The 27947-nt window shown below is 40.3% G+C and overlaps 1 protein-coding gene across 1 annotated transcript; it reads right to left on the bottom strand.

The window, feature by feature from the left end:
- Positions 1-4601: 4601 nt before the first annotated feature.
- Positions 4602-22979, bottom strand: TMEM165 (transmembrane protein 165). The gene is made up of 6 exons (XM_015821178.2): positions 22760-22979; positions 12780-13005; positions 11789-11964; positions 10393-10575; positions 8880-8985; positions 4602-6244 (listed from the first exon to the last, which is right to left on the bottom strand). Exons 1-6 carry the CDS (start codon positions 22940-22942, stop codon positions 6168-6170), a joined length of 951 nt encoding a protein of 316 aa, XP_015676664.1. The 5' UTR covers positions 22943-22979; the 3' UTR covers positions 4602-6167.
- Positions 22980-27947: the final 4968 nt, after the last annotated feature.

Below are 27947 nucleotides of genomic sequence, written 5' to 3'. Positions count from 1 at the left end.
GACCTGCACCTAAAATATATATACCATAGGACGATGCACCTGGGTAGATTGGCAAGTCAAAATTTGCTTTTTCCTCTTGTTTCTGCAAGTGGTGATCACTCTCCTGTAATACTTGAGTATGATATTGAATTAGGTAGCCTAAAATGTGCGCAAACATAAGCACTTTATTGGGGGGGGGGGGTGTCACATTTTGAAATACAATTTATTTAGGCAATGGGACTGTTCACAGAAGAAAAGGGTGGGGTCGGAATGTAGACTATTGTCAAAAAGAGGCATTGCTGGAAAATGTTTCTTGACATTTACGGTAGGTTTAAGTCTAAATACGCGACATGTAGTATTGGTTGGCTTTATATGGATACAGATAAAATACCTAAGCTTTTTTTCAGAACTGATTTTTTTTTAAAAAAAATAATAATAAATGTTGCACAATTGCCAGAGAATTATCCACAGGAGGCTTTCGTGTAATTCTAAGTGGTCCTTAGGATTAAAAGTGTAGAGGGTTTACAGATGTGGCCTTTAGTAGACTGCTTCAGTCACAAATAATAGTTTGTATTTTTAAGTGAACACCCATTTTTGTTGTGTACGTATGTAGGTATGTGTGTGGTTTTGTTTTGTTTTTTTTTAAAAAATATATGTTACTGTGTCATGTGATGTCAGCATGCACGTCAAAGTCATAAATCGATTGTCGGCAATGTGTAGTTGAGATATGTATGTGATAAGACACGGAGGCCTAGAGCAGTGGTTCTCAACCTTTTTAATGCCGCGACCCCAACCGGTCGTAAGTCGAGGACTTTCCCTGCCCGGGAGCGCCGTGCATGCGTGGTTCTGCCCCCTGCACCGGCCGAAGCGTAGCTGGCAAGCGGCAGAGATGGAGCAGGCCGACCACCAGCTGGCCCAGCCCAAGGGAGGTAAGGCACCCGCCGGAAAAGGGGGAAAAAAATGGCGGACAAAAAAAATGGCGGACAGCCTTGCTTGGCGACCCCCATGAAATGGTCGATCGACCCCAAATGGGGTCCCGACCCACAGGTTGAGAACCACTGGCCTAGAGGGAGCCGATGTGATGTGGAAGAGAGGATGTGGTTTCTTCTTCCCTATCCAAGTTAAAAAAAAAAATTGGAGATGTTTTCAAACGTATACACTTGTTCGAAGTTGAATGTTGAACAGTCAGTGAGTGAGACGAGCTTTGAGAGACATTTTTTTTTAAAAAAAAACATAATTTGGTTGTTTATGAAACCGAGTAGTTTATTGATACGTATTTTTAACACTACATTCCTCTGTCTTTAATAAACAAATACTTTACAGTCTATGTTGCTAACGCTTTATGCTTTCTCATCTGCATGGGTATTGCCAGCAGCAGCATGATAGGTCGTATTGCTTAAAAGATATTGTACCTGCCAGTAACACACAAAACAAAAGCGAAATGAAACACTGTGTATGAACAAAATACTGTGTTGCCTGATATACAGATCCCAGCTCTAACTGAGGTGCTGCACTAGTAGACAATCAAAATCAGTGGAAGACTTTGGGGTGGGGTGGGGTGGGGGGGGATGTTCTTAAAAGATACAGCTGCTTTGAAAGTGTTTTTTATTCTTAAAAAGTATTTATTTTTTAAATTGTCTAATTGGATACTTTTCAGTGTTGATTTCACCATTGTCTTGGTTTTTGCATTTTTAAAATTTGGCATTAGATTTGTATATGTAGGAAACCTGTGTGATTTTTCATGATCTGACATCAGGAACTGTAGATATGAATCCTTAGTGTTCATGTGATCATTACTAAGTGTCCGTTTTTAACTGAATAAACATAACATTTGAAATTTTCTGCTTGTAGCGTCAAGGTTTTGATAACGTTTCCGGCTTGAATACTTCTTGCTGACTCGGTATCCATACTGTTACTTTTCTTCAACAACAATAACAGCAACGAGAAAGAATCGAGCGGGGTGGAGAGAAGTGAAGAAATTGCAAATACAAGCGGCACCCGGGATTTGGCTGGTGCTAGTTGTGGCTCTTTTTGCGTTACATCTTGCTAATGATCTAGGTCAGGGGTAGGCAAGCTTGGCTCTTTTATGACTCGTGGACTTCAACTCCCAGAATTCCTGAGCCAGCTATAGCTGGCTCAGGAATTCTGGGAGTTGAAGTCCACGAGTCATAAAAGAGCCAAGGTTGCCTACCCCTGATCTAGGACAACGTTGTTGTTTTTTTAACAAATTGTATTGGTTTTTTAACTTTTACAACAGAATGCTCAAGACACACCGTGGTGGTTAGGTGATCAATCATCCAAAAACAAAATCATATTAATAGCTCAAGTAAATACATTAAATGTTCCCTCTCTATTTCCCTCAAATAATATAACCTATTTAACATAATCCATTTCTACATTACATATCTATAAATCCTAATCCTGTTTTGAGCTTTATTAGTTTACAATTACCATAGTCCAATTTAATCTTAGATAAATGTGTTATCACTTCGGGTATCCCTTTCTAAAATACTAATCCAGATATATTCTAATTCATAATCTCATAAATCATTGATTTTATCACAGACCTCTCTTATTACTTCAAATAGCATTTAAATCTCATTCAAATAATTATCATATCTAAAAAAAACAAACACCCCTATTATTACACAAAACATCGTCTTGCTAACTTAACACACTCAATTACAAATTTTCAACTCTAAGTCTTAATCCTTAAATCAATCCATATTTCTCAAAACCTTTTTTAATCCATTATACATATCATTTTAAATGTCTTTTTTTCAGTCTTATTCTTATTTTAGTCTTTTTCAACCTGGGCAACTTTAAGATGTATGGACTTCAACTCCCAAAATTCTCCAGCCAACTTTTAAGTCCATATGTCTTAAAGGTTGCCCAGGTTGAGAAACAATGATCTAGGAAATTAGAGCTGTCTCTAGCTTTAGATACCTGTCTCTCACAAACACTGAACAGGAGGAGCCCCTTACATTTGTAGACAGGTGGAAAAGGAACAACATTCACTATTCTTTTACAATGCTCAATCACGCTTCTGACAAAATTTTAAATCCACAATGAGTGGCAGGAAGAAAAATAATTAGGCTAACTGCCAATTAGTTTTTAGTTTCAAGGATGACGGGGAAAACTAGAAAAGCTGAGAAGGATTGCCACATTACTCTCTTGAAGGTGCCCGGATCAGAACTGACCTAGATTTTGAATCCTTCAAGAGTCTCTACACTAGGCACCACGCGGTTAACCACCAGCAAAAAAAGCACCAGGTAGTACTAAAGGACCCTCAGCTAGTACTTTTCCTCCCATTTGATTTCAGTGAGTGTAGGCTTCACTGTCCCAAGGCAGTGGGAGCGCTTGGTTTCATTCCATGCAGGTCATCTGACTATAATCTCAATGGAGTGGGACTCAGGTTTTACACCCTTTGCAACTCCGCTAGATGCTGTCAGCTTAAGGGGGAAAAGAATGAAGAGCCTGCGGAAGGGATGATCTAAAAATAATGACACACAGATGCAGAAGCAAATATGCTGCACGAGGCATGTTTCCACAGTAGGAAAGGCCAGTAGACAGAAGAATGCTTTTAAAGCAGGGCGTTTCAACCTCTTCACCCATTGTACCACTTTTAGGATATGGCAACATCCGAGTACCACCCGTCGCCTAGCAAGGTGTCAAAAACTTGAGGACCAAAACAAAAAAAGAAAAAGAAAAAAAGTGATAAAAGTACAGGTAGTCCTCGACTTACAACAGTTCGCTTAGTGACTGTTCGAACTTACAGTGGCACTGAAAAAAGTGCCCCCCAAGCCACAGCCGAGCAAGACACCTGCCTGCCCGCCCGCCCGCGCTCTTCCTCCTGTCCGAGGTTTCCATTGTTGTGAGCGTTTCTGTTGAGGATTGGCAGCGGGGGTGGGGTGGGGGGGTGTTTGGTTTTTATTCCCCCCCGTCTGCTGGGTGGTTGCAGCAAGTTTTGGTCACTTCACATGACCCTGGGACACTGTGACCGTCATAAATATGAATCAGTTGCCAAGCATCTGAATGCAAATCACAAGACCCTGGAGATAAGGCAACATTCCAGCTGATCGGCGCTTCTTCTGGGCTCAGCAGAAGCGCCAGGATCAGCGCTGAGCTCCAGCTGGAGCCTGGCGCTGATCCTGATGCTTCCATTGAGCCCTGACAGTTCCGAAGAAGCGCTGATCCTGGCACTTCCGCTGAGCCCTGACAGCCCTGCAGCTCCAGCCATCTCTCGCTCAGGCTTGTGCAGTGCTACCACTGGTTCAGCTCGTTCCCCTCCCCTGCTACTTTTCTGGGATGGTCGCGCACCACCTGCTAGGTGCCAATGTACCACAGGTGGTACCTGTACTACTGGTTGAAAAGCCCTGTTTTAAAGTCTCAGCATAATGACAATAAAAAAGATTAAACTCCTGAAAAAACAGTGGGTTTTTTTCTCTCTTTCAGGAATAGCACCTATACTGGAAAACAGTGAAAACCCAGCTTATTACTACTACATGAAGGTAAACCCCTCTTCAGAATCATCCACAAATTATACCTGTTCACATTAAGCTTAACTACAAGAGTCTCATACTTGGGAAAGATAAAAAAAAATAAAAGCAGTAAAAAAGAACGTCTTTACAAAAGCGTTTATTTTAAAGCAATCTTTCCAGCGTGATACCCATCTTTTACAAACTGGATTCTTTCTTTTTTTTCCCCCCCTTTTGGTTACAAAATGGACAACTATATAGCTCAGTGACAGCAATTGGCAAATCCAAAATCCTGCTGAGAGACCCAAAAATATGAATAGCATTCACTGAATTCGCTATTTTCAAGAATCTAATTTCATTCCAAGAAATGGGAAGAGATATTGGTTCAGACCAGCAAATAGCTTGATGTAAATTCTCTCCTAGACCAGGCGCATAATATAAACAGGGGAAATGCTTTGGACCCCAGGTTCCTTTGGATGGCTTCTGAATTTCTAGATCATAGTAAAAAAAAAAACCAACATCATAGGGCAAAAAGGAGAGGTAGTTTGGACCTCTCCCACTTGATCAAACTTATCTCAGCCTTCATATTGCAGTATTAGTTTGACTAGGAATAAAGCTTTAATTTGGAAAGGGGTTGCTTCATATTGCTGCAATGCCATACTTTATGTAAAACACATTTAGCAGGATAACATCTGAGATACTATGGCTAGATCCACTATTTACATTAAGCCAACAAATTGTTAAATATTACATCTAACTGGGTTTGCATAACACCAAGTTAAAAGACCAGGGCTTATGTACCAAATGGCTGAGTCCACGCAGGGTTCTAAAGCAAAATCATGGCACAGCTTAGAACAATGCATGTGAACTGAATCAATGTCAAATTATTGCTTTCAATAACTGACAAGCAGCATGATTCAAAATTAAAAACACCAGCAATCATGAAATATTTGTCCATCAAAGGTACTGGAGTAAAAAGAAATGGGTACAACCACTAAAAATATAAAATATTGGACAATACACATTATTTTCCTCTGAATGAAACCAGAACTCATTTTAATTACAATTCTATCATAGGAGACGCCTAGTTGTTATCCACGTTCTCCCATATTATTATATTTACTAAAAAAAAACAATGATCGTTTTTAAGAATATTTTAATCTGAAAATGCATCAAATGTTCAGTAAAATACAAAAATTGATCTGTAAATATCTAGATGGATTGTGTATTTTGAGACCGTTTCTGAATTAGCACGTTCTCTATCAAAGTATCCTGATTTTTCCACAAGTCCACACGTCCATTGTCTTGAGGAGATGACTTAATTGTTGGCATAGCTCTTCCTTTCTGACTGTGGAACCACGTACTTGAGAAATAAAATCAAAGGGGGCTGTCAAGCAGTGGGGTTTTTTTGGGACATCTGCCAGCAAAATAACTAAAATAAAATTTCAGGAGCTGAACTTCGGTTTATCTGAGCCGGTATAGTAAGCCAAATGTACATTATTCATATCCCAAATATATAGATCATGTTATTGTCCAGCAGAGCTCTGTATCTACAAAACATACCAAACTAATCGTTACTATAAAAATTACAGCATCCCACCTTCAGTGCTTGTTTGAATAAGTAGCTGTACATTATATACAGGGAGCCAAATGGCAGTCACTGGCTCTAATTCTTGTATTTCAAGGAAAAGGGGGAAAAAAATATTCCTGCTAAAATCCAACATCTGGGCTTATAAATAATGCAGAGAATGCAAATGCTAAGAAAACAATGCCTCCTATGATTGTCACTGTAAAAAAAAAAAGAAAAGGGGGGGGGGAATGATCATGTGGTTAGAACTTATATAAAAGACAAAATTTCACATTGCTTATTTTGTATTTATAAATTTACTTTCGTGCTCCTACTTCTCCCCGGCATCTAATCAATGAAGATACTCATCCTATGTATTTACAACATGGTCAGAGTCAAGAAGTTACAAATAGCAAGCTTAGTTAGTGTTTATATACTGTAAGAAATAATCCACATCAACTGACTTTTGTGCAATTCAGCAACATTTGAACCACAAAAGACCTCATCCCTTTGGATGATTCTCGTAAGGAAACATGTACTTTTTCCCTTTATGTTTTTTTATGTTTTAATTGTTTTTATGGTTTTGAAGTTTTGTCTTTTGTTATGATTCTGGTTATTTTTGCGTTTGTGTGTGTGTGTGTGTGTGTTTTAATCCTGTAAGCCACCCACAGTCATGTATCTGAGATGGCTGGTTGTATAATTTCAACCAATTAATAAATGGGGAAAAAAAAGACATTTTTGCCTGCTCTATACTCCTGCCAGGAAAGATTAAATAATAAATTATTCTCAGCAAATGGTTAAAATGAGAGAAATTTGAAAACTGATTTTGAACCAACTGGAAAATTAGACAGTACAGTAGTGGCCAAAATTGTGGAAACCTTTTGGGAAAAGTGTACAGTAGAAATGCCACCTTTGGTTAAGTTTCCACCCATTTTTCTTCTAATTTCTTTATAACTGTAGCCTCGTTCACTTAATAATACTATTTTGCATCACTTTCTGGGCAACCAGTCAACTGTTTGCACCATTACTTTAATTTTATTACGCTTTACAAGCTCGCTAAATGAAAGAACACAAAAAAACCCAACCAACTTGACAGCAATCACATAACACAATGACAAATGTCCTCTCAGCTTTCAATACATGACATCAGTAACTGAATCCTACTGTGATCTGATTGGCTCATTGCCAAAACAGGATGACACCTGATTGGCTCTCTAAACACTTGTGCTCTTTGGCTACAATCAGATGAAGGAAAGCTACCTGAGATCAACCTAAGCAAGTTGTGCTTCCTTTTTCTGGTTATTTGGCTATAACTTTTCACAGAATACAGTACAGATAATTGAACAAACTTTGTTGCAATACATTCTTGATTAAATTATCTTTCCATTGATATATAATTTTATGGTACTACTCCCCCCAAAAAGTGGTGTTATTAGTCATCAAACCTCAAAAGTACACTTTTCCCAAAAGGTTTCCACAATTTTGGCCGCTACTGTATAGGAAGTTTCATTGCTGATTATGGGTTAGTATTTGCTCAGGCCTGTTCACGCTGACTGGCAGTGGATTAAAGACAATTCTCCTCTCCGTCTAAGCCAGTGGTTCTCAACCTTTTTAATGCCGCGACCCCAACTGGTCGTAAGTCGAGGACTAAACCGGTCGTAAGTCGAGGACTAAACCGGTCGTAAGTCGAGGACTAAACCGGTCGTAAGTCGAGGACTACCCAACCGGTCGTAAGTCGAGGACTACCCAACTGGTCGTAAGTTGAGGACTTTCCCTGCCCAGGAGCGCCGCACATGCGTGGTTCCGCCCCCTGCGCCGGCCGAGTTGTAGCTGGCAAGCGGCAGAGATGGAGCAGGCTGACCACCAGCTGGCCCAGCCCAAGGGAGGTAAGGCACCCGCCGGAAAAGGGGAAAAAATGGCGGACAGCCTTGCTTGGCGACCCCCGTGAAATGGTCGATCGACCCCAAATGGGGTCCCGACCCACAGGTTGAGAACCACTGGTCTAAGCAACTCCCATTCTAAATAACGAGCATGAACTTAAAAAGAATATAGTAAATGGGCAGATTTGACCAATTTCCCTTTTATTAAACCAATTATCCACTAACCGAAAACAAACAGTAAGACGTGGCTGTTTTAATGCACTGGTCCCTTTGGGGATGCCTAAACTGAAGCATGTGAGCAGGTGTTTAAGACAGTTATGTCCTGTGGATCAGAATTGCTAGTGATATTAATCTTTCCAGAGTAAAGAGGGAGACTAAAAGTGTATCGTTACAGTGTAACGTGTAAAGTGTAACATGTACAGTGTAACGTGTAAAAGTGTATCGTGACTTGTAACAGGAATTGGGACAGGAATTTCTATCACTTAGTTTAAAATGCTTCAAGGCGGTCCCTTTTATTAATTTTATAAATAAACTCATATCCCAACACTCCTGCCTCCCATTTCCCCTACAACAACAAGCCTGTGAGGCTAGTTAGGCTGAGAGTGACTGGCCCAAAGTCATCCAGATGACTTTCACGCCCAAGGTGGGGATTAGGGCTCACAGTCTCCGGTCTTCTAGCCTGGTGCCTTAATCAGTAGGCCAGGGGTAGGCAACCTTGGCTCTTTTATGACCCGTGGACTTCAACTCCCAGAATTCCTGAGCCAGCATGGCTTAGCTTGGAAAGCTCTCTCTTTCCCCTCAACATGGCTAGCTCAGGAATTCTGGGAGTTGAAGTCCATGAGTCATAAAAGAGCCAAGGTTGCCTACCCCTGCACTAGACCAAACTGGCTTTTTAACCTCTTCCTGGTTAGAAAACATCTCATTTCCCCTTTCGCTTTGAAAGTAGATGGTTTTCTTTTCCTGCCAAGAACTTACCAGTTCGAACCGAGATTTTTTGTGCTATCATTCTTCCTCCAATCACTGCTAAGCCAGTACACAAACTATGACCAACTGTTCCACCCACCGCCACACCGTAGGGGTTCTGTGGGGAAAAAAAAAACCAGATAAAGTTTCGGTGCTATTTGAAAAGCCACAGATTTTTTTACTGCAGCTGCTTACAAAGGGTCCGTTGATACTTTCAAAGGCCGCAAACGGATAAAAAAAACACACAGAGAATGCTGTCAGCCACGTCCAGCCTCAGTTAACGACCAGAGAGAATCCGCTAGAGTGTCATTCCTGGGATAACCGAAAGTACCACAATCCCTTTAAAAAATGAGAAAACTAGAAACAAAAAAATGCTACTCAATTTAAATGCTCACCTCAGCACTAATATAACTTAACCCAGGGGTGTCAAACTGCCGGCCCACGGGCCGGACGCGTCATCCGGAAGCCACGCCCACCCCATTGCCGGCAATGGCAAAAACCGTCCCGGTACGTTGCGCGATGTCATGTGAGATCGCAAGTTTGACATGTCTGACTTAACCAATTGGACAGAATAAAAGTGCAATGAATTAAAAATGTGTGAATGTTTATTTATTTATTTATTTATTATTTATTATTTAAATTTATATACCACCCTATCTCCCTTACGGGACTCAGGGCGGTGAACAGGCGATAATAAAAATCACAATAAATATTAAATAAAAAGCCTGCTCTAAAATACCCCATATAAACCAAAAAAGTCAATTAATTATATAGCAGGACATGTACTTCCAGATCTTCAGAGGGTACTATGTAAATGGAACTATAGTTGCTTCTAGGCCTGACTCATCACCGTGCTTGTGCATGGCAACTTCCATGGAAGCAACAATTTGACATACATAATATTAAATCAAAACCACATGGGTCTCTAAAGCAGTCTCATGACTGCAGGTCCCATCGCTTCTCTGCCCAGACATAAGCAAGAGAACAGATACACAGATACACCAACTCTACTGAGTGCATTCCATGGAGCATGCCTTTTAAAATGGACAGATCCCAAGGGAAAATGATTTGTTATCCTGCGCAAGGCTCAAATATCAATCTATCTCTCCTTCACGGATTACTGCCTTGTCGTGGCGAAGGGGCTTGCGTAACTCAATGAAGCTATGAGCTATGCCGTGCAGGGCCACCCAAGACGGACAGGTCATAGCAGAGAGTTCTGACAAAATGTGATCCACTGGAGAAGGAAATGGCAACCCACTCCAGTATCTTTGCCATGAAAACCCCATGGACAGTACCAAAAGGTGGCTGGGTGGAGTCACTGAAGCAGTAGGTCTGAGCTTAAATGGACTCCAGAAGATGGTAGAAGACAGGAAGACCTGGAGGAACGTTGTCCATGGGATCGCAATGGGTCGGGACACGACTTCGCAACTAACAACAACAAATCAATCTATCTATAACTAATTCGTTCCTGAGCCTTTTGTTCTGTGACTTCTGATCACGCACATTTCTTATACAATTGTCTCACCTCTCTTGCTGCCAGAACAATGGTGGTCAACTGGGAGCGGTCACCCCATTCAGCTAGGAATGTTAAAGTGAATGCTTGCACAAAAATTGGAGAAATAAAATGCAGACATTTCCTCTGAGGTATTACAGGGCCCGTACCCGCTTCCATATCTCCGGGCCCATTTAAGAGTTTCATTCTCTGGAGCTAGGAAAAGAAGCAGCTGTTAGAAAACTCGGGGAACTACAGTCAGATCCCAAGATTGAACACCAGCGATACACAGCAATGGTCAGACTTACAATGTAAATCTACAAAATGTACCAATGTAAATTGGTACAAACTGCCAATTAAATAATTAATACTTCATCGCAAGAGTGATTAATGCAGGAATCAGACAGTTGCTGTAACTAATCTAGGTTTATAAAATTACATTCTGAAATTTTTGCTGGCTATAAAGATTTCTCCCTTTACAATCAATCCTCGGTTGGAAACAGAATATTCAAAGAATATAAAGGAATGGGTAATCTGATTTTACAGTGGAATGGCAATTCTAGTCTACAATTCTGATTTCAGAAATGATCACAAATGGAAACAATTCTGACACTGAGCTGTTACAACATTATACTAATAATATATCATATCAAATCTTATGGTCACAGATTGGCATATATTGACAATAAAAATGCTAACAAAAATGTCCAGAAATGGATGTCTTAATAAGACTGATCCACTGCTAATTTTGGACATCCCATCCAGGTAATCCTATGAGGAAGAATATGTGGGTCTGCTGAAATTACCTAACCACAGGATCCAATAACTGCTGGCACTGGTCTAGAAACCTAGGGTGCTTGGAGTTGTAACTCAGTGGTATCTGCTAATTCATTTCCCATCCTTGATTTAGTGATCCTATGGAGCAATTTGGATTCAAGGGAGAAAAAGTGATTCCAAATGTGCAAGGAAAAAAGAATTTCATATGTTGGTAGGGATCTGTTTCTTTTTCTGGACCAACATGGCACAATACACATTTGATTTTAAGGAAGTAGTAGTGATTGGTGCCCTTTGAAACATCTTTCCTTCTTCAGTCTGGATCAGGGGTAGGCAACCTTGGCTCATTTATGACTCGTGGACTTCAACTCCCAGAATTCCTGAGCCGGCTCAGCTGGCTCAGGAATTCTGGGAGTTGAAGTCCACGAGTCATAAAAGAGCCAAGGTTGCCTATCCCTGCTCTGGATCTTTGCACAGCCTTAATATCATTAAGTATTAAACAGGTACTTGTTAAGAAGATCATTTAAGAAGTACTAACGAAATAACAGCCTAATACTTTCTAACCAAGCGTGCTGCCTGGGGAATTCTGGGAGTTGAAGTCCACACACCTTAAAATTGCCAAAGTTGAGAAACACTGTTATAAATGTTCACTTACTTCTTCATCTTTCTTTTTGAGTTCTGCTTGTACTTCCTCTAATTCTTCCTGACCTTCATCTGCGCTCATCTTCAAGCCTTCTCGAAGCATTCGGATACCAAAAATTGCAAAGAGTGCTGTTGACACATAGTAGGTATATATTCTGGGAATTACGGTGGTAGCATACCCAAATAAAACTAAAAACAGAAAAGCAAATAGTTTAGGTTTTCCAGGAAGCAGACTTGGTTTATTTCTACTGTCTAAGCAATGTTTTAAATTCAGGAAGTCCTTATATATTAATTATAATTAATTAATTATATATTAATTAATCCCTTGGAATTAATGTACATTGATATATTATTATATACAATATTATGTCCCAAATTATGCAGTAATATAACATTAATACACAATATTATTTCCCACATTTCTACCTAGCTGAAATCCAGATAAATTTTTCCAAAATCCAGATAAATTTTTCCAAGAAAAAGTCAGTTTATAAAAATTAACTGACATAAAATTATAAAAACTTTGGCTCTTTATAATAGTCAAAATATTCCTACACGATATTTTGCAGTAATCCTAATTTACAATAACTCTATGAATAGGCCATAGAGAGGGTAGGTTTTTTGTTGCGTAAAATTTTTAGATTGCTCAAATGATACAGACTTTAGGTGACGTACAAAGTAAAAAGAAAAAAAAATAAAGCTAATCTAAAAAAACAAAAGCCAAATAGCTACTCAAAATCTTCAAGATTTTGTTGCTAAAAAGTGTGGTCTCTAATGATTTCCTATTGTCAGAAGGGCTCCCCTAAAGAAATGCAAAATATTTCAAATTTTAAAAAAAAGTGCATCATGTCAGAATGGCACTGGGCCACTTCTGATAAAATGAAACAACCTAGTTTAAACTGGACATCTTCACAACTGAAATGTTTCACATATCCCTATTCTCTCCCACATACATATATTACATTTTCACTTTCAGACCAGGACACAGAAGACAAAGCACTAACCAGAGAGACACGTCATCAGCCCTAAGGCCAACATTGCACCAGCCAACACTGTTAAGCGATTGTAACGCATTGCCATAATAGCAGCAATGAAGAAGGTTTTATCGCCCAATTCTGAAACAATGATGACAGAAATTGCAGCCACAAATGCATGGATAAATCCCAGGTTAGTTTTATCTGAAGAATCTCCACTCATAGAATGGACGGGAACAACAAGGGTAGGTCCTTTCTGAAAAGAAAAATAAACACGTTCTTCATTCCAAGTTTTAGTTTTAAGGAAACCAGTTCCTTATCATGCCAACACAGAAGAAAAAATGCAATCCACTGGATAGTGTCTAAAAGGGCCCTACAAATTCTTTACTTACCGTACTTTACATATTTCTGTGTAAGCCAAGAAGTTTTAAGTGCCAAAATAAACTCCCCAGTTCAGCTTATATGGGGATGGACTCATCTGAGAGTATATAGTATACAATACTTCCTTAAAAGTACCCATATTTTCTGTATACACTCATTTATAAATACATCCGTAGATCAGCAGAATGTCAAAAGACCATATGGGAAAGCTTTTATTTTATTTTATGTTATTTTATTTTTTATGTTATGTTATTATTTACTGGATTTATATGCCACCCATCTCATCCTGGAGACAACTTTGGACAGCTTATAAACATTACAACCAAAAACACTAAAAAGACAAGGCTGTAATAATCACAGTTAAAATTTAGATAAAAAAATATAATTTATTACTAAACGATTAAAAGGGGGGAGAAAGTACGAAGACCACAGGGGGAGGTAGGGTCGTCTCTTAATTTACTAACCACATCAGAGTGATACCCCCCCCTGTTGGCACCCCAGGCCTGCTGGCAAAGTCAGGTCTTCAGGCCCTTAAGGGCAGTCAGGAGGGTCAATGCGGATCCCACCTCGGAGGGTCTGTTCCAAAGGGCAGGGGCCATGGCGGAGAAGGGTCTTCTCCTGGAGCCTGCCTGCCAGAATTCCTCAGCTGAACGGGTCCTTAGCATGCCTGCTCTACCAGCACAGGTGGGATCGGCCAATCCCAATGAGGTGAGATGGTTCCTCCAGGCCAGTGGTTCTCAACCTGTGGGTCGGGACCCCATTTGGGGTCGATCGACCATTTCATGGGGGTCGCCAAGCAAGGCTGTCCACCATTTTTTTTGTCCGCCATTTTTTCCCCCTTTTCCGGCGGGTGCCTTACCTCCCTTGGGCTGGGCCAGCTGGTGGTCGGCCTGCTCCGTCTCTGCCGCTTGCCAGCTACGCCTCAGCCGGCGCAGGGGGCGGAACCACGCATGCGCGGCGCTCCCGGGCAGGGAAAGTCCTCGACTTACGACCGGTTTAGTCCTCGACTTACGACCGGTTTAGTCCTCGACTTACGACCGGTTTAGTCCTCGACTTACGACCGGTTGGGGTCGCGGCATTAAAAAGGTTGAGAACCACTGCTCCAGGCCATACGGGGCTTTGAAAGTAATAACCAACACCTCAAATTGCACCCAGAAGCAAAACAGCAGCCAATATGGAAATATGGGGAGCCCAAGGACTGCCCACATTTGCTACTTTCTGCACCCATTGTAGCTTCCAAATACACTTTAAGGGTAGCCCCAGGTAAAGTACACATCTACAGGTGGCACGTTTTTTCATGGTACTTTTGTTAAAAATTTTGAGGGTCACTTTATCCGTGGATGCGCTCATAGGCAAGTATATACGGTATCTGAGTAATGACTACCTTTAAATTTAGAAAGTTTATTATAAGCCTCCAGTTGGTATCAACTCTTAGAAACCGCAAACTTAAGAGTTCTTCTTACAATGTTCTTTTGTATTTAAGACTTCTCCAAGCACAAACCTGTGAGCTGCTCAAAGTCACCGAGAGTCAGGCAGCATACAAATTTAATACAATATAAAATGATCATCTCATGATCACATATTCTCCTTCGTATTTAAGATAAACTGTTTCATCAAGGTTTTTATTTATCCCTGCTGAAACAAAAATATGCAAATGATTTGAACTTTAGATGTTGACTCACTGGCATTCTGTTTTTCATTTTATTGTTATGGCACTTTGCCCATAGCTGTCGTTTACCTGCATTTCTTCAACAATAAATTATAGTCACTCCAACAATTTTCTACTTAACTTTAATTCACCATATTAACTATATACCTTATTTAGAAGGTATATTCGAAGGAATTAACCATATGTAGACAAAAAAAAAAATACAGAAAGCAAATACAATAGTTATTTTCAGGTTTTTGAGTATATGTCAGACAGAATTTCCTCAAAATGTATTGTTTCAAAATACAGGACTTAATCAAGAAACAAAATTCCTAGCAGTAAGAGTAGTTCATCGGTGGAACTATATGTCAAGATTGACTTTAATTTCAGTATTATACTGACCAGGACTTATATGCCTTAAATGGCCATTTCCCGCTGTTATAATATTATGATCAGCTAGCAGTGTTTCTCAACCTTGACAATTTTAAGGCATGTGGACTTCAACTCCCAGAATTCCACAGCCAGCAATGCTGGCTGTGGAATTCTGGGAGTTGAAGTCCACATGCCTTAAAATTGTCAAGGTTGAGAAACACTGAGCTAGACAATACTTGATTTGTGACAATACAATATTAACATCCGTAACAAACAACATTAGTTTTTACAAATGCATAAAAGATCAAATATAAAATTTCACAAATGAATAAAATGACAGTAAAGGTTTAAAAAAACAGTTTGGTAAAATAAACTTGTTTAAATAAAGAGAACTAAGCAAGTGGCATTCGATGCATCTCCTTAAAGAAGCTTCACAATCAAATCCCACAATCAAAACCACATTTTTCCAGATACTGCTTCAAAAAGAGCAATGGCAGACTGGACCATTCTATTTCTAGAATATTATTCTAGAAATAGAATTCTAAGAATAGTAAAGTAGCTGCAAGTTCTACTTTTAGTAAGTGAAATAGGTTTTAGCAGTTGTACAATCTAAGTGTTTTTCTTTTATTAAAAACATATTGTGCTAGATCACAAAGAAAGCTAGTTCTTGTTGGTCTCAAATCTTTCCAACCAGGTGCTGTAGCAGTTCAGGAAGAAAGGCTGATTTTATCGCACAAATATATCCAACATGTTTCACCTTGTCTGCTCTTTGTCAGTAAAGGTGAAGATCTGGAGTATCATGAAATACTAGCTTGTAGATGAAAGTGCATGAAATTTCAATTCACATTTTATTTTTGAAGACAAAATTATCCTGGGACTATAAAATGAGTACTTTTTTGGGGGTCCATTATGGGGCAAAAATTTTTCCAACCAAGATATCTCAAATGGGCTAATTTACAGAATGTGTCTGGGACCCTTGGCTCCCATGGAACCGAAATTTGGCAAGTTTTATAGAACAGTTTATAAGGTAAGAATTATCATAAAGTATTTTATGACAAAACAAAATGTGATAAAATATTTCCTATGGTCAACTCTTGATGTTTGGGCTGTACAATTCTATTTGGCTACTTTTAAGGTGGATGGATCTCTGAATATGTCCCTCAATTTTTAAGAACTTTTCAACTACATTACAAGCTCTGCCACTGTTGAAATACCTCTGAAATGATAAGCCATAGGTTATCTAGTCAATATTAAAATTTAAATTGGTTATTTGTTTTTAAGCAATGGTAAATCTCAACTTATAATTTTATAGCAAGGATATATGAGGGTAGTCACTTTTTTATAGTTTAGAACTTCTCATGATATCTCTGATTAAAGAATGCATGAATGAACAGAAAGGTTTTCTGACTATGAATACAAAATTGGGTTCTACGAACTGCTGAACAATCAACACTATGTAGGCATTATGGCAAGTTGCTTAATTCAGCACAACTGAAATAATTAGAAAATTGATACATAACAGTAAATTTATAGTCTGTTTAGAAAAACGATTAGATATATGGGAGTTGAAGTCCACAAATCATAAAAGGGCCAAGTTTGAAGATCCCTGGGTTAAACTAATGGGCTGACATATTCATAAAATGACAAATTATTGTCATTTCACACTCAGAAACTATCATGCAGGTTCAGGACTTTCAACAGTAACTTGAAAAAAAAACCTTCTGTTGTAACACAATTTGAGCTGTCATTATCAAATTGCAACAATCAAATCAAATCACCAAAATATACGGTAGTTACTTTTCAAGACCTTGAAAAGGTCTTGCTGAAAGGTCACTATGATCTGTAATATGTGAACTAACTTGATTGTGCAATCTGGCAACATCACTATTTCCAAATCAACTTAATTAAAGTAATAGCGGTAAGTTACATAGTAGATAGTGTAACTGTTACCTAGCGAGACTGTATCACTTTTTTCCAATAGAAAAGGTGTAAAATAAATTTTAAGCAGTAATTTTAGGAAGATGTGAACCATAAATTACTAAATTACTAATACTACTGNTAAATAGAAACACAGCTTCTAATATTCGGTTTTTTAATCTGGTTTTATAGGGGTTTGTAGTTTTATGTTTTGTATTTGTACTGTTTTTAATACGCTGTGCACCGCCCTGAGTCCTGCGGGAGAAGGGCGGTATATAAATTAAATTATAATAATAATAATAATAATAATAATAATAATAATAATAATAATAATAATAATATAAACTGTTTCATCAAGGTTTTTATTTATCCCTGCTGAAACAAAAATATGCAAATGATCTGAACTTTAGATGACTCACTGGCATTCTGTTTTTCATTTTATTGTTATGGCACTTTGCCCATAGCTGTCATTTACCTGCATTTCTTCAACAATAAATTATAGTCACTCCAACAATTTTCTACTTAACTTTAATTCACCATATTAACTATATACCTTATTTAGAAGGTATATTCGAAGGAATTAACCATATGTAGACAAAAAAAAAAATACAGAAAGCAAATACAATAGTTATTTTCAGGTTTTTGAGTATATGTCAGACAGAATTTCCTCAAAATGTATTGTTTCAAAATACAGGACTTAATCAAGAAACAAAATTCCTAGCAGTAAGAGTAGTTCATCGGTGGAACTATATGTCAAGATTGACTTTAATTTCAGTATTATACTGACCAGGACTTATATGCCTTAAATGGCCATTTCCAGCTGTTATAATATTATGATCAGCTAGCAGTGTTTCTCAACCTTGACAATTTTAAGGCATGTGGACTTCAGCTCCCAGAATTCCACAGCCAGCATTGCTGGCTGTGGAATTCTGGGAGTTGAAGTCCACATGCCTTAAAATTGTCAAGGTTGAGAAACACTGAGCTAGACAATACTTGATTTGTGACAATACAATATTAACATCCATAACAAACAACATTAGTTTTTACAAATGCATAAAAGATCAAATATAAAATTTCACAAATGAATAAAACGACAGTAAAGGTTTAAAAAAACAGTTTGGTAAAATAAACTTGTTTAAATAAAGAGAAGTAATCAAGTGGCATTCGATGCATCTCCTTAAAGAAGCTTCACAATCAAATCCCACAATCAAAACCACATTTTTCCAGATACTGCTTCAAAAAGAGCAATGGCAGACTGGACCATTCTATTTCTAGAATATTATTTTTGAATACTATTCTAGAAATAGAATTCTAAGAATAGTAAAGTAGCTGCAAGTTCTACTTTTAGTAAGTGAAATAGGTTTTAGCAGTTGTACAATCTAAGTGTTTTTCTTTTATTAAAAACATATTGTGCTAGATCACAAAGAAAGCTAGTTCTTGTTGGTCTCAAATCTTTCCAACCAGGCGCTGTAGCAGTTCAGGAAGAAAGGCTGATTTTATCGCACAAATATATCCAACATGTTTCACCTTGTCTGCTCTTTGTCAGTAAAGGTGAAGATCTGGAGTATCATGAAATACTAGCTTGTAGGTAAAAGTGCATGAAATTTCAATTCACATTTTATTTTTGAAGACAAAATTATCCTGGGACTATAAAATGAGTACTTTTTTGGGGGTCCATTATGGGGCAAAATTTTTTCCAACCAAGATATCTCAAATGGGCTAATTTACAGAATGTGTCTGGGACTCTTGGCTCCCATGGAACTGAAATTTGGCAAGTTTATAGAACAGTTTATAAGGTAAGAATTATCATAAAGTATTTTATGACAAAACAAAATGTGATAAAATATTTCCTATGGTCAACTCTTGATGTTTGTGCTGTACAATTCTATTTGGCTACTTTTAAGGTGGATGCATCTCTGAATATGTCCCTCAATTTTTAAGAACTTTTCAACTACATTACAAGCTCTGCCATTGTTGAAGGCATCTGGTAAGGAAATACCTTTGAAATGATAAGTCAAGGGGTCATAGGTTATCTAGTCAATATTAAAATTTAAACTGGTTATTTTTGTTTAAACAATGGTAAATCTCAACTTATAATTTATAGCAAGGATATATGAGGGTAGTCACTTTTTTATAGTTTGGAACTTCTCATGATATCTCTGATTAAAGAATGCATGAATGAACAGAAAGGTTTTCTGACTATGAATACAAAATTGGGTTCTAAGAACTGCTGAACAATCAACACTATGTAGGCATTATGGCAAGTTGCTTAATTCAGCACAACTGAAATAATTAGAAAATTGATACATAACAGTAAATTTATAGTCTGTTTAGAAAAACGATTAGATATATGGGAGTTGAAGTCCACAAATCATAAAAGGGCCAAGTTTGAAGATCCCTGGGTTAAACTAATGGGCTGGCATATTCATAAAATGACAAATTATTGTCATTTCACACTCAGAAACTATCATGCAGGTTCAGGACTTTCAACAGTAACTTGAAAAAAAAACCTTCTGTTGTAACACAATTTGAGCTGTCATTATCAAATTGCAACAATCAAATCAAATCACCAAAATATACGGTAGTTACTTTTCAAGACCTTGAAAAGGTCTTGCTGAAAGGTCACTATGATCTGTAATATGTGAGCTAATTTGATTGTGCAATCTGGCAACATCACTATTTCCAAATCAACTTAATTAAAGTAATAGCGGTAAGTTACATAGTAGATAGTGTAACTGTTACCTAGCGAGACTGTATCACTTTTTTCCAATAGAAAAGGTGTAAAATAAATTTTAAGCAGTAATTTTAGGAAGATGTGAACCATAAATTACTAAATTACTAATACTACTGTTGTCTGCAGCTCTCCAATAGGACATTGGTCAGATGAGTATATAAAACGAGCTAAGCATGTAGCATGTGGCTAACAAAGTGAGCTTACAGCTCAGGAAAACTGAGGCTTTTTAATAAAATGCTGTTGGTTGGATACACTACCAGATTTCTGATTTTTTCCCCTTTCCAAGATCCAACAGGACTCTCTTCTTTGCAATGTCTACGATTTCTATGAGGTGAGACATTAATGAAATGTGGCCATTACAGTTACTCGACTTATGACAAACTGAGCCCAACATTTCTGTTGCTAAGTGAGACATTTGTTAAGGGAGTTTTGCCCCATTTAACAACCTTTCTTGCCACAGTTGTTAATCACTGCAGTTGCTAAGTTACTAAAACGAGCCTGGCTTCCTCATTAAGGAAGGTCACAAAAGGGGATCAATGATCCTGAGCCGCTGCAACCGTCACAAATATGAGTCCGTTGCCAAGCATCCGAATGTTGATCATGTGACCGTGGGGATGCTGCAACGGTTGTGTGAAAAACAATCACGTCGTTTTCAGTGACGCTGCTGTAACTTCGAACGGTCACCAAACAAACCGTTGTAAGTCAAGGACTACCTGTGCAACCAAAGGGAAAAGAGAACTGGGCAGAGTAACTTGTGGAGCAGAAACAAGCATATACAGGTAGTCCTTGACTTACCATATGGCCATTTTTCACACTTACGAGCATTGCAGCATCCCCATATGGCAGTGTTTCTCAACCTTGACAATTTTAAGGCATGTGGACTTCAACTCCCAGAATTCCACAGCCAGCATTGCTGGCTGTGGAATTCTGGGAGTTGAAGTCCACATGCCTTAAAATTGTCAAGGTTGAGAAACACTGCCATATGGGGTCACGTGATTTACAGATGCTTGACAGCTGACTCACATTTATGACGGTTGCAGTGTCCTTGACTTACCATATGGCCATTTTTCACACTTAGGAGCATTGTAGCACCCCCAGGGTCATGTGATTTACAAATGCTTGACAGCTGGTTCACATTTATGACGGTTGCAGTTGTCCCGGGGTTCATGTGATCCCCCTTTTGCGACCTTCTGACAAGCAAAGTCAATGGGGAAAACCAGGTTGACTTAACAACCGTTGTCACCAATTTAACAACTGCAGGGATTCGCTTAAGAACTATGGCGAGAAAAGTCGCAAAATGGGACAAAGCTCACTTAAGAAGTGTCTCGCTTAGCCACATAGGTTTTGGGGTTCAGTTGTGATCGTAAGCCGAGGACTACATATGTACACGTATATATGTGCATGAATCGAATCTGTCTAATCCAGGGGTAGGCAACCTTGGCTCTTTTATGACTCGTGGACTTCAACTCCCAGAATTCCTGAGCCAGCATGGCTCAGCATGGAAACCTCTCCCTTTCCCCTCAGCATGGCTGGCTCAAGGAATTCTGTTTTATTTTTGTTTCTTCCCTTTAGTTATATATTTCATTCCAAGTCTTTATTAGTTCATATATTTGCGTTTATTGTGCTTCATTTAATTAATTCCTTGACACAGCCTAGAAGGCAATCAACACACTGTTGGGTGCTGATTTTATCCATGGTCACAGTGTGTGGCTCCCTAGAAGCACTTTGCACATTCATAAGAAACAGTGACTAAAGGACCTTTGTTTATTAGAACTCTTAAGAGAATTTGGTTCTGTGGAGGTTTCACTAGAGCAGGGGTAGGCAACCTTGGCTCTTTTATGACTCGTGGACTTCAACTCCCAGAATTCCTGAGCCAGCCACGCTGAGGAGAAAAGGAGAGGTTTCCAAGCTGAGCCATGCTGGCTCAGGGATTCTGGGAGTTGAAGTCCACGAGTCGTAAAAGAGCCCAAGGTTGCCTACCCCTGATCTAGGCCTAGGTCGCTTTATGACTCGTGGACTTCAACTCCCAGAATTCCTGAGCCAGCATGGCTCAGCATGGAAACCTCTCCCTTTCCCCTCAGCATGGCTGGCTCAGGAATTCTGGGAGTTGAAGTCCACGAGTCATAAAAAGGGCCAAGTTTGAAGACCCCTGATTTAACATCTCACTGAAGTACTTTTGAGTATTCTTCATATCCCAGCTTGGGCAGTATTCAGTATCAAAAGAGAATAATCTTGCACAATACGGATCAGGAAATTCTTCTCATCCTTCAGCTTGAGCTCCACTCTGGATTAAATGACCTGGCAGAAGGAGAATAGCAGCATCGATTCCTGAGCCACTGTCCAACTTCCTTTTCTATAGGGAAGCTCTGGGGCAGGAGTAGGCAACCTTGGCTCTTTTATGACTTGTGGACTTCAACTCCCAGAATTCCTGAGCCAGCCACGCTGAGGGGAAAGGGAGAGGTTTCCATGCTGAGCCATGCTGGCTCAGGGATTCTGGGAGTTGAAGTCCACGAGTCATAAAGCGACCTAGGCCTAGACCAGGGGTAGGCAACCTTGGCTCTTTTATGACTCGTGGACTTCAACTCCCAGAATTCCTGAGCCAGCATGGCTCAGCTTGGAAACCTCTCCATTTTCCCTCAGCCTGGCTGGCTCAGGAATTCTGGGAGTTGAAGTCCACAAGTCATAAAAGAGCCAAGGTTGCCTACCCCTGACTCTAATCCCAAAAGGCTTCTCCCATCACACCTTTCACCGCCGCCCGGCCACGTTGTGCCCCGCGGCGGAGACTTGGCGGCGAGGAAGGGCCGTCAAGGAGGAGAAGCGACGGAGCAGCCGGGCCTTCCGTCCCGACGCCGGCCGAAGCTTTCTCCTCCCCCCCCCCCGGGCCTTCGGGGGCGATAGTAGCCTATCAAACTGCCCCCCCCGGGCGTCGCCCCCGCTTCTCCCGCTCCCTCAGCTCACCTCAACCCGGGGCGGCTCCGGCCCTTGCAGCCCGGGCTGCTGGTGCGGCGGCGGCGGCGGCTTCTGCTGCTCCTGGTGAGGTGGGAAGTCTCGCTCGCGGCCGCCTTCTTGCTCGGGGGCAGCGAAAGCCGCGGCCAGCAGCAGCAGCCAGAGCAGCGGCCACAGCCGCGGGACCGCCGCCATTCCCGTCCCTGAGACCGGGCCGTTTTCTCTCACTGTCGGGAAGAGCGGCCGCTACAGGCGGAAGTGAGTGGCCGCTGCCCCGCCGCCATGGCCGCTTCCTCCGGGGCGATCGTGCAACCAAACCCCAGCCCCTCCTCTCGTCGTTCCGTCGTGCAGGCGAAGCGATGGCGACGTCCCGCCCCCTACCCCCTGATTCCCTTGACTGATTGGGGAATTCCCCGCTCGCTCAAAGATTTGCGTCAGAGACTATCAACCAGCACGTTCGGTTGTCCCGTCCTCGAAGAGGAGGGATGGGCGAGCCAGGCCCTCGCCTGCGTCACGTGATGCTATTCTGGCAGGACGAAGCCCCTCCCACTTGTAGTTTTCTGGCAGGGAAGAGAGAAAAACTGGAAAGTTATGGGATTTGCAATAATCCGGAAAGACAACTAATGCATGAATCTGGAAATACAACTAATGCCCAAAACTATAGTCCTTGTGGTTAATCTCTCAGATTAGCGCATCCTCCTTCAGGTAGACCTCAACTGCTGATTTATAGGGCAGCTCCTGGCAACAATGCAAAAGTTGTTTGCTTTTGTCCGTTTCTAAGTTTTGTTCCTCGTTACAGCAGCCCAACCAAATAAATCGGCAACCGAAGTCAAATAATGTTGGGTTTAGTTCTTTCCAAATCATTCATCTAGCTTTAATAATTTAATATTAATGCAGAAGTGCAGGCTGTCAGTATTTGCAGCAGGCGTACTTAATTAACTTTTCAAACTTTTTAACAATTAAAGAAATGGAATCTTTAACAATTAAAGAAATGGAATTGTAATTGGTACAGTTTGAAAAGCCTGAAGCTTTTTGAAATACTGATGTAAGAAATGCAATCAGTCTGAGTAGTTTTGGTAAATGTTTTAAGAGTCAAGCAAACTTAAAGCTCTTGAGTTAAGGGAGTGTGCTCACTTGCATATTTGAATTACCCTCCAGGTCATACTGAGAAGTATGCAGATTGAGGAAGAACCTGCTTTGCTAACAGTTTTAGCAAATGCGAAACAGTTATGATTAGACAATACAGGTGAAAGGAAGAGATTATTAATCAGAAATTTCTAATGAATCTAAACCAGGGCTTTTCAACCAGTGGTATGGGTACTACCTGTGGTACATTGGCACCTGGCAGGTGGTACACGACCATCCTAGAAAAGTGGTAGCGGGGAGGGGAATGAGCTGAACCTGTGGCAGCACTGCACAAGCCTGAGCGAGAGATGGCTGGAGCTGCAGGGCTGTCAGGGCTCAGTGGAAGTGCCAGGATCAGTGCCAATTTTCAGCTGATTGGCGCTTCGGGGCTGTCAGGGCTCAGTGGAAGCGCCAGGATCCAGCTGGAGCTCGGTGCTGATCCTGGTGCTTCTGCTGAGCCCAGAAGAAGCGCCGATCAGCTGGAATGTTGCAGCATCTCCAGGATCTTATGATTTACATTCAGATGCTTGGCAACTGATTCATATTTATGATGGTCACAGTGTCCCAGGGTCATGTGAAGTGACCAAAACCTGCTGCAACCACCCAGCAGATGGGGGGAATAAAAACCAAACACCCCTCACCCCCGTTGCTCACAACAATGAAAACCTCGGACAGGAGGAAGAGCGCCACTGGGTGGGCAGGCAGGTGTCTTGCTCGGCTGTGGCTTGGGGGGCACTTTTTTCAGTGCCATTGCAACTTCGAACAGTCACTAAGCGAACTGTTGTAAGTCGAGGACTACCTGTACTTTATCACTTTTTTCCTTTTTTTTTTTTGGTCATCAAGTTTTTGACAGCTTGCTAGGCGACTGGTGGTACTCAGATGTTGCCATATCTTAAAAGTGGTACAATGTGTGAAAAGGTTGAAAAGCCCTGATCTAAACATCTGTAGGAGAAGCCACCCAAAAGTCATAAACTCAAACAAGTTAACTATATACAAATATGAAAAGCAGAAGTTGCTAGCTAACTGAAACCGCAAGTAAACACAAAAACTGAGGATAAAGCTTAAGAGCTTAAGGTAGCAAAGGTATAACCGCAAACAAATATAGAGATAATTATAAGAATTGAGCTTTGTTAATAGAAAATTAGATGGTGATAGATAGGATGTGCACAAAGGGGCTTCCTGGAACATAGGAGGGACAGTGGTTTTAGGGGGAGGTCCAAGTTAGTTTATCGGATGATTAGGGAAGGGGGGAATCTGCATGGGGGTAGGATATAAAAATGTGTCAAACAGCTCTTTAAGGTGTGGCTGGACTCCTATGTGTATTTCAGCTCACCAAGCCTTTGCAAATGCTTCTTTTTAAGTAAAACTTTGTTGCTGGAATTCCAAGTGAGTTTGTTTTGGGATCTTGAGCCACGCTCCAGACACAGGTAATCCTTGATTTATGACAACTGAGCCAAAATTTATGTTGCTTAAGCAAAGACATTTGTTATGGTAATTTTGCCCCATTTTACAATCTTTCTTGTCACAATTGCTGAGTGAATCACTGCAGTTGTTAAATTAGTAACACGGTTGTTAAGTGAATCCGGCTTCCCCATTGACGTTGCTTGTCAGATGATTGTTAAAGATGATCACATAACCTCAGGACACTGCAACGGTCAAAAATATGAATCAGTTGCACCTTCAGATAGTATTCAACTCCTGACCTATACTATAGGTGACTGATAAAACCAACAGCCTTGTCATTCTGAATGCAGGTGCAATGATTCTGCCCAAATTCAGCAAATTCTTGCAGAGCATGTTAAGAGATCTACTATTTATCATATTTAGAGACCACCCTCTAATAGCTTTTGATTTCATGGGTGTAGCTGATGGGAAGCTGTCTCACATCCAAGTCTCTTTTCTTTTACAAGGTCAAACTTCTCACATCACTTGATGAGAAGACAGTTGACCTTAACAGAAGTGATATGATAACACTGAACATGTATTTAGCTTGGAGACAAACCTTTGTGTGAGTTTTGGAATGGATATCTGCACATTGCAATACAAACCAGGTTGAGGCAGATAGTTAAAATCTCTCCATATATCTCTACTTACCATACTGATCTTTGCCAAACAATTTAACAGAAACTGTCATTTTATTTTGCTGGAGTTCTATTGGCCACATCCAGAAGGTTGCCAGTGCTAAAACTGCCTTAAGCCCCAGAATATGCTTAGAAGTCAAATACAGCTCCTATTATTGATAGCACTAATTAGAAAAAAATAGTGTAGCAAAGCCTCCTGCAAAGTTTTACTCCAGGCACCAAACTAGATACAGGTAGTCCTTGACTTACAAAAGTTCATTTAGTGACCGTTCAAAGTTACAATGGCACTGAAAAAAGTGACTTATGACCAATTTTCACAATTACAACCATTGCAGCATTCCCATGATCATGTGATCATCTTTTGTGACTTCTGACAAGCAAAGTAAATGGGGAAGCCAAATTCATTTAACAGCTGTGTTGTTGTTGTTGTTAGTTGCGAAGTTGTGTCCAACCCTTTGCGACTCCATGGACAACGTTCCTCCAGGTCTTCCTGTCCTCTACCATCTCCTGGAGTCCATTTAAGCTCACACCTACTGCTTCAGTGACTCCATCCAGCCACCTCATTCTCTGTCGTCCCCTTCTTTTATTGCCCTCGATCTTTCCCAGCATCAGGCTCTTCTCCAGTGAGTCCTTCCTTCTCATTAGGTGGCCAAAGTACGTGAGTTTCAACTTCAGGATCTGGCCTTCTAAAGAGCAGTGAGGGTTGATCTCCTCTAGGACTGACCGGTTTGAATGCCTTGCAGTCCAGGGGACTCGCAGGAGTCTTCTCCAGCACCATAGTTCAAAGGCCTCAATTCTTTGGCGCTCAGCCTTTCTTATGGTCCAACTTTTACAGCCATACATTGCAACTGGGAAAACCATGGCCTTGACTATACGCACTTTTGTTGGCAGGGTGATGTCTCTGCTTTTTAGTATGCTGTCTAGATTTACCATAGCTTTCCTCCTCAGGAGCAAGCGTCTTCTAATTTCTTGGCTGCAGTCCCCATCTGTGGTGATCTTGGAGCTCAGGAACCTCCATTTCTTCCCCATCTATTTGCCAGCAAGAAAACTCGTAAAATGAGGCAAAACTCATTTAACTGTCTCACTTAGCAACAGAAATTTGGAGTTCAGTTGTGGTCATAAATCTGCAATAAAAAAATCACTGCTCTTCCTATAGCAACCCAAGTGGTCGTATATCTTAGCCTTATTTTAGCAAATGATAGCTGCAATAGTTATGAAATATCTTGCTGAAGGTTTAGCCTTCCTTCCTTCCTTCCGGGAGAGGGGCACAGATAATGAAATACACATTGTGCATATGCATTGTGCACAATGCTGTGACATAAACCACAGAACTGGCATACCTGTGTGTCATATGAAAGATCAGGATTTGTGTCATGACATCATAATAGGGATTTTGGAAATCATCAGACCATCCCAATCACCTAGCAGACAACTTCGTCTCCCAAAAAGTAGAGAAGGGAACTAGGGGATTAGCCATTTTGGATCTAATTGTCACTAACAGAGATGAAATGATAGAAGTTATGGAAGCCACAGGAACCTTGGGAGGAAGTGATCATGCAATAATGGAATTCAACATTATGGAAGCACAAGCAATAGAACACAGTCAAACTAGAGTCTTGGACTTGAGAGCTAATTTCAATAAACTTAGAGAGGGCTTGGGAAGGATTCCATGGATGAGAATCCTCAAGGGGGAAAAACTCAAGAAGCTTGGGAAATTTTGAAAAGTGAGATAATAAAAGCCCAGTCTAGTACAATACCAACAAAGAAGAAAAATAACAGTTCTCAAAAGAAACCAGCATGGCTCCATAAAGAACTCTCTGATAAATTGAAAGATAAAAAGGACAAGTATAGAAAGTGGAAAGAGGGACACATAACTAAGTCAGAATATTAGCAAATAGTCTGAGCCTGCAAAGATGAAGTGAGGAAAGCTAAGGCTCAAAATGAACTAAGGCTTGAGATCAAAGTCAAAAATAACAAAAAAAAAGCTTCTTTCA

This window comes from Protobothrops mucrosquamatus, unplaced genomic scaffold (genome assembly GCF_001527695.2).
Source record: "Protobothrops mucrosquamatus isolate PMUCROS unplaced genomic scaffold, P.Mucros_1.0 scaffold1268, whole genome shotgun sequence".
Classification (NCBI taxonomy): Eukaryota; Metazoa; Chordata; class Lepidosauria; order Squamata; family Viperidae; genus Protobothrops; species Protobothrops mucrosquamatus.
Note: the sequence above shows the minus strand (reverse complement) of the source record. Positions and strands in the feature narration are given on the sequence as shown.

Coding starts and splice junctions, on each gene's coding strand:
- TMEM165 (XM_015821178.2), bottom strand. CDS start 22,942: ATGGCGGCGGTCCCGCGGCTGTGGCCGCTGCTCTGGCTGCTGCTGCTG. Junction 11,965..12,779: donor GCTGATGACGTGTCTCTCTG/GTTAGTGCTTTG, acceptor TTCTGTTTTTAG/TTTTATTTGGGTATGCTACC. Junction 8,986..10,392: donor TTGTTCTGGCAGCAAGAGAG/GTGAGACAATTG, acceptor TTTTCCCCACAG/AACCCCTACGGTGTGGCGGT.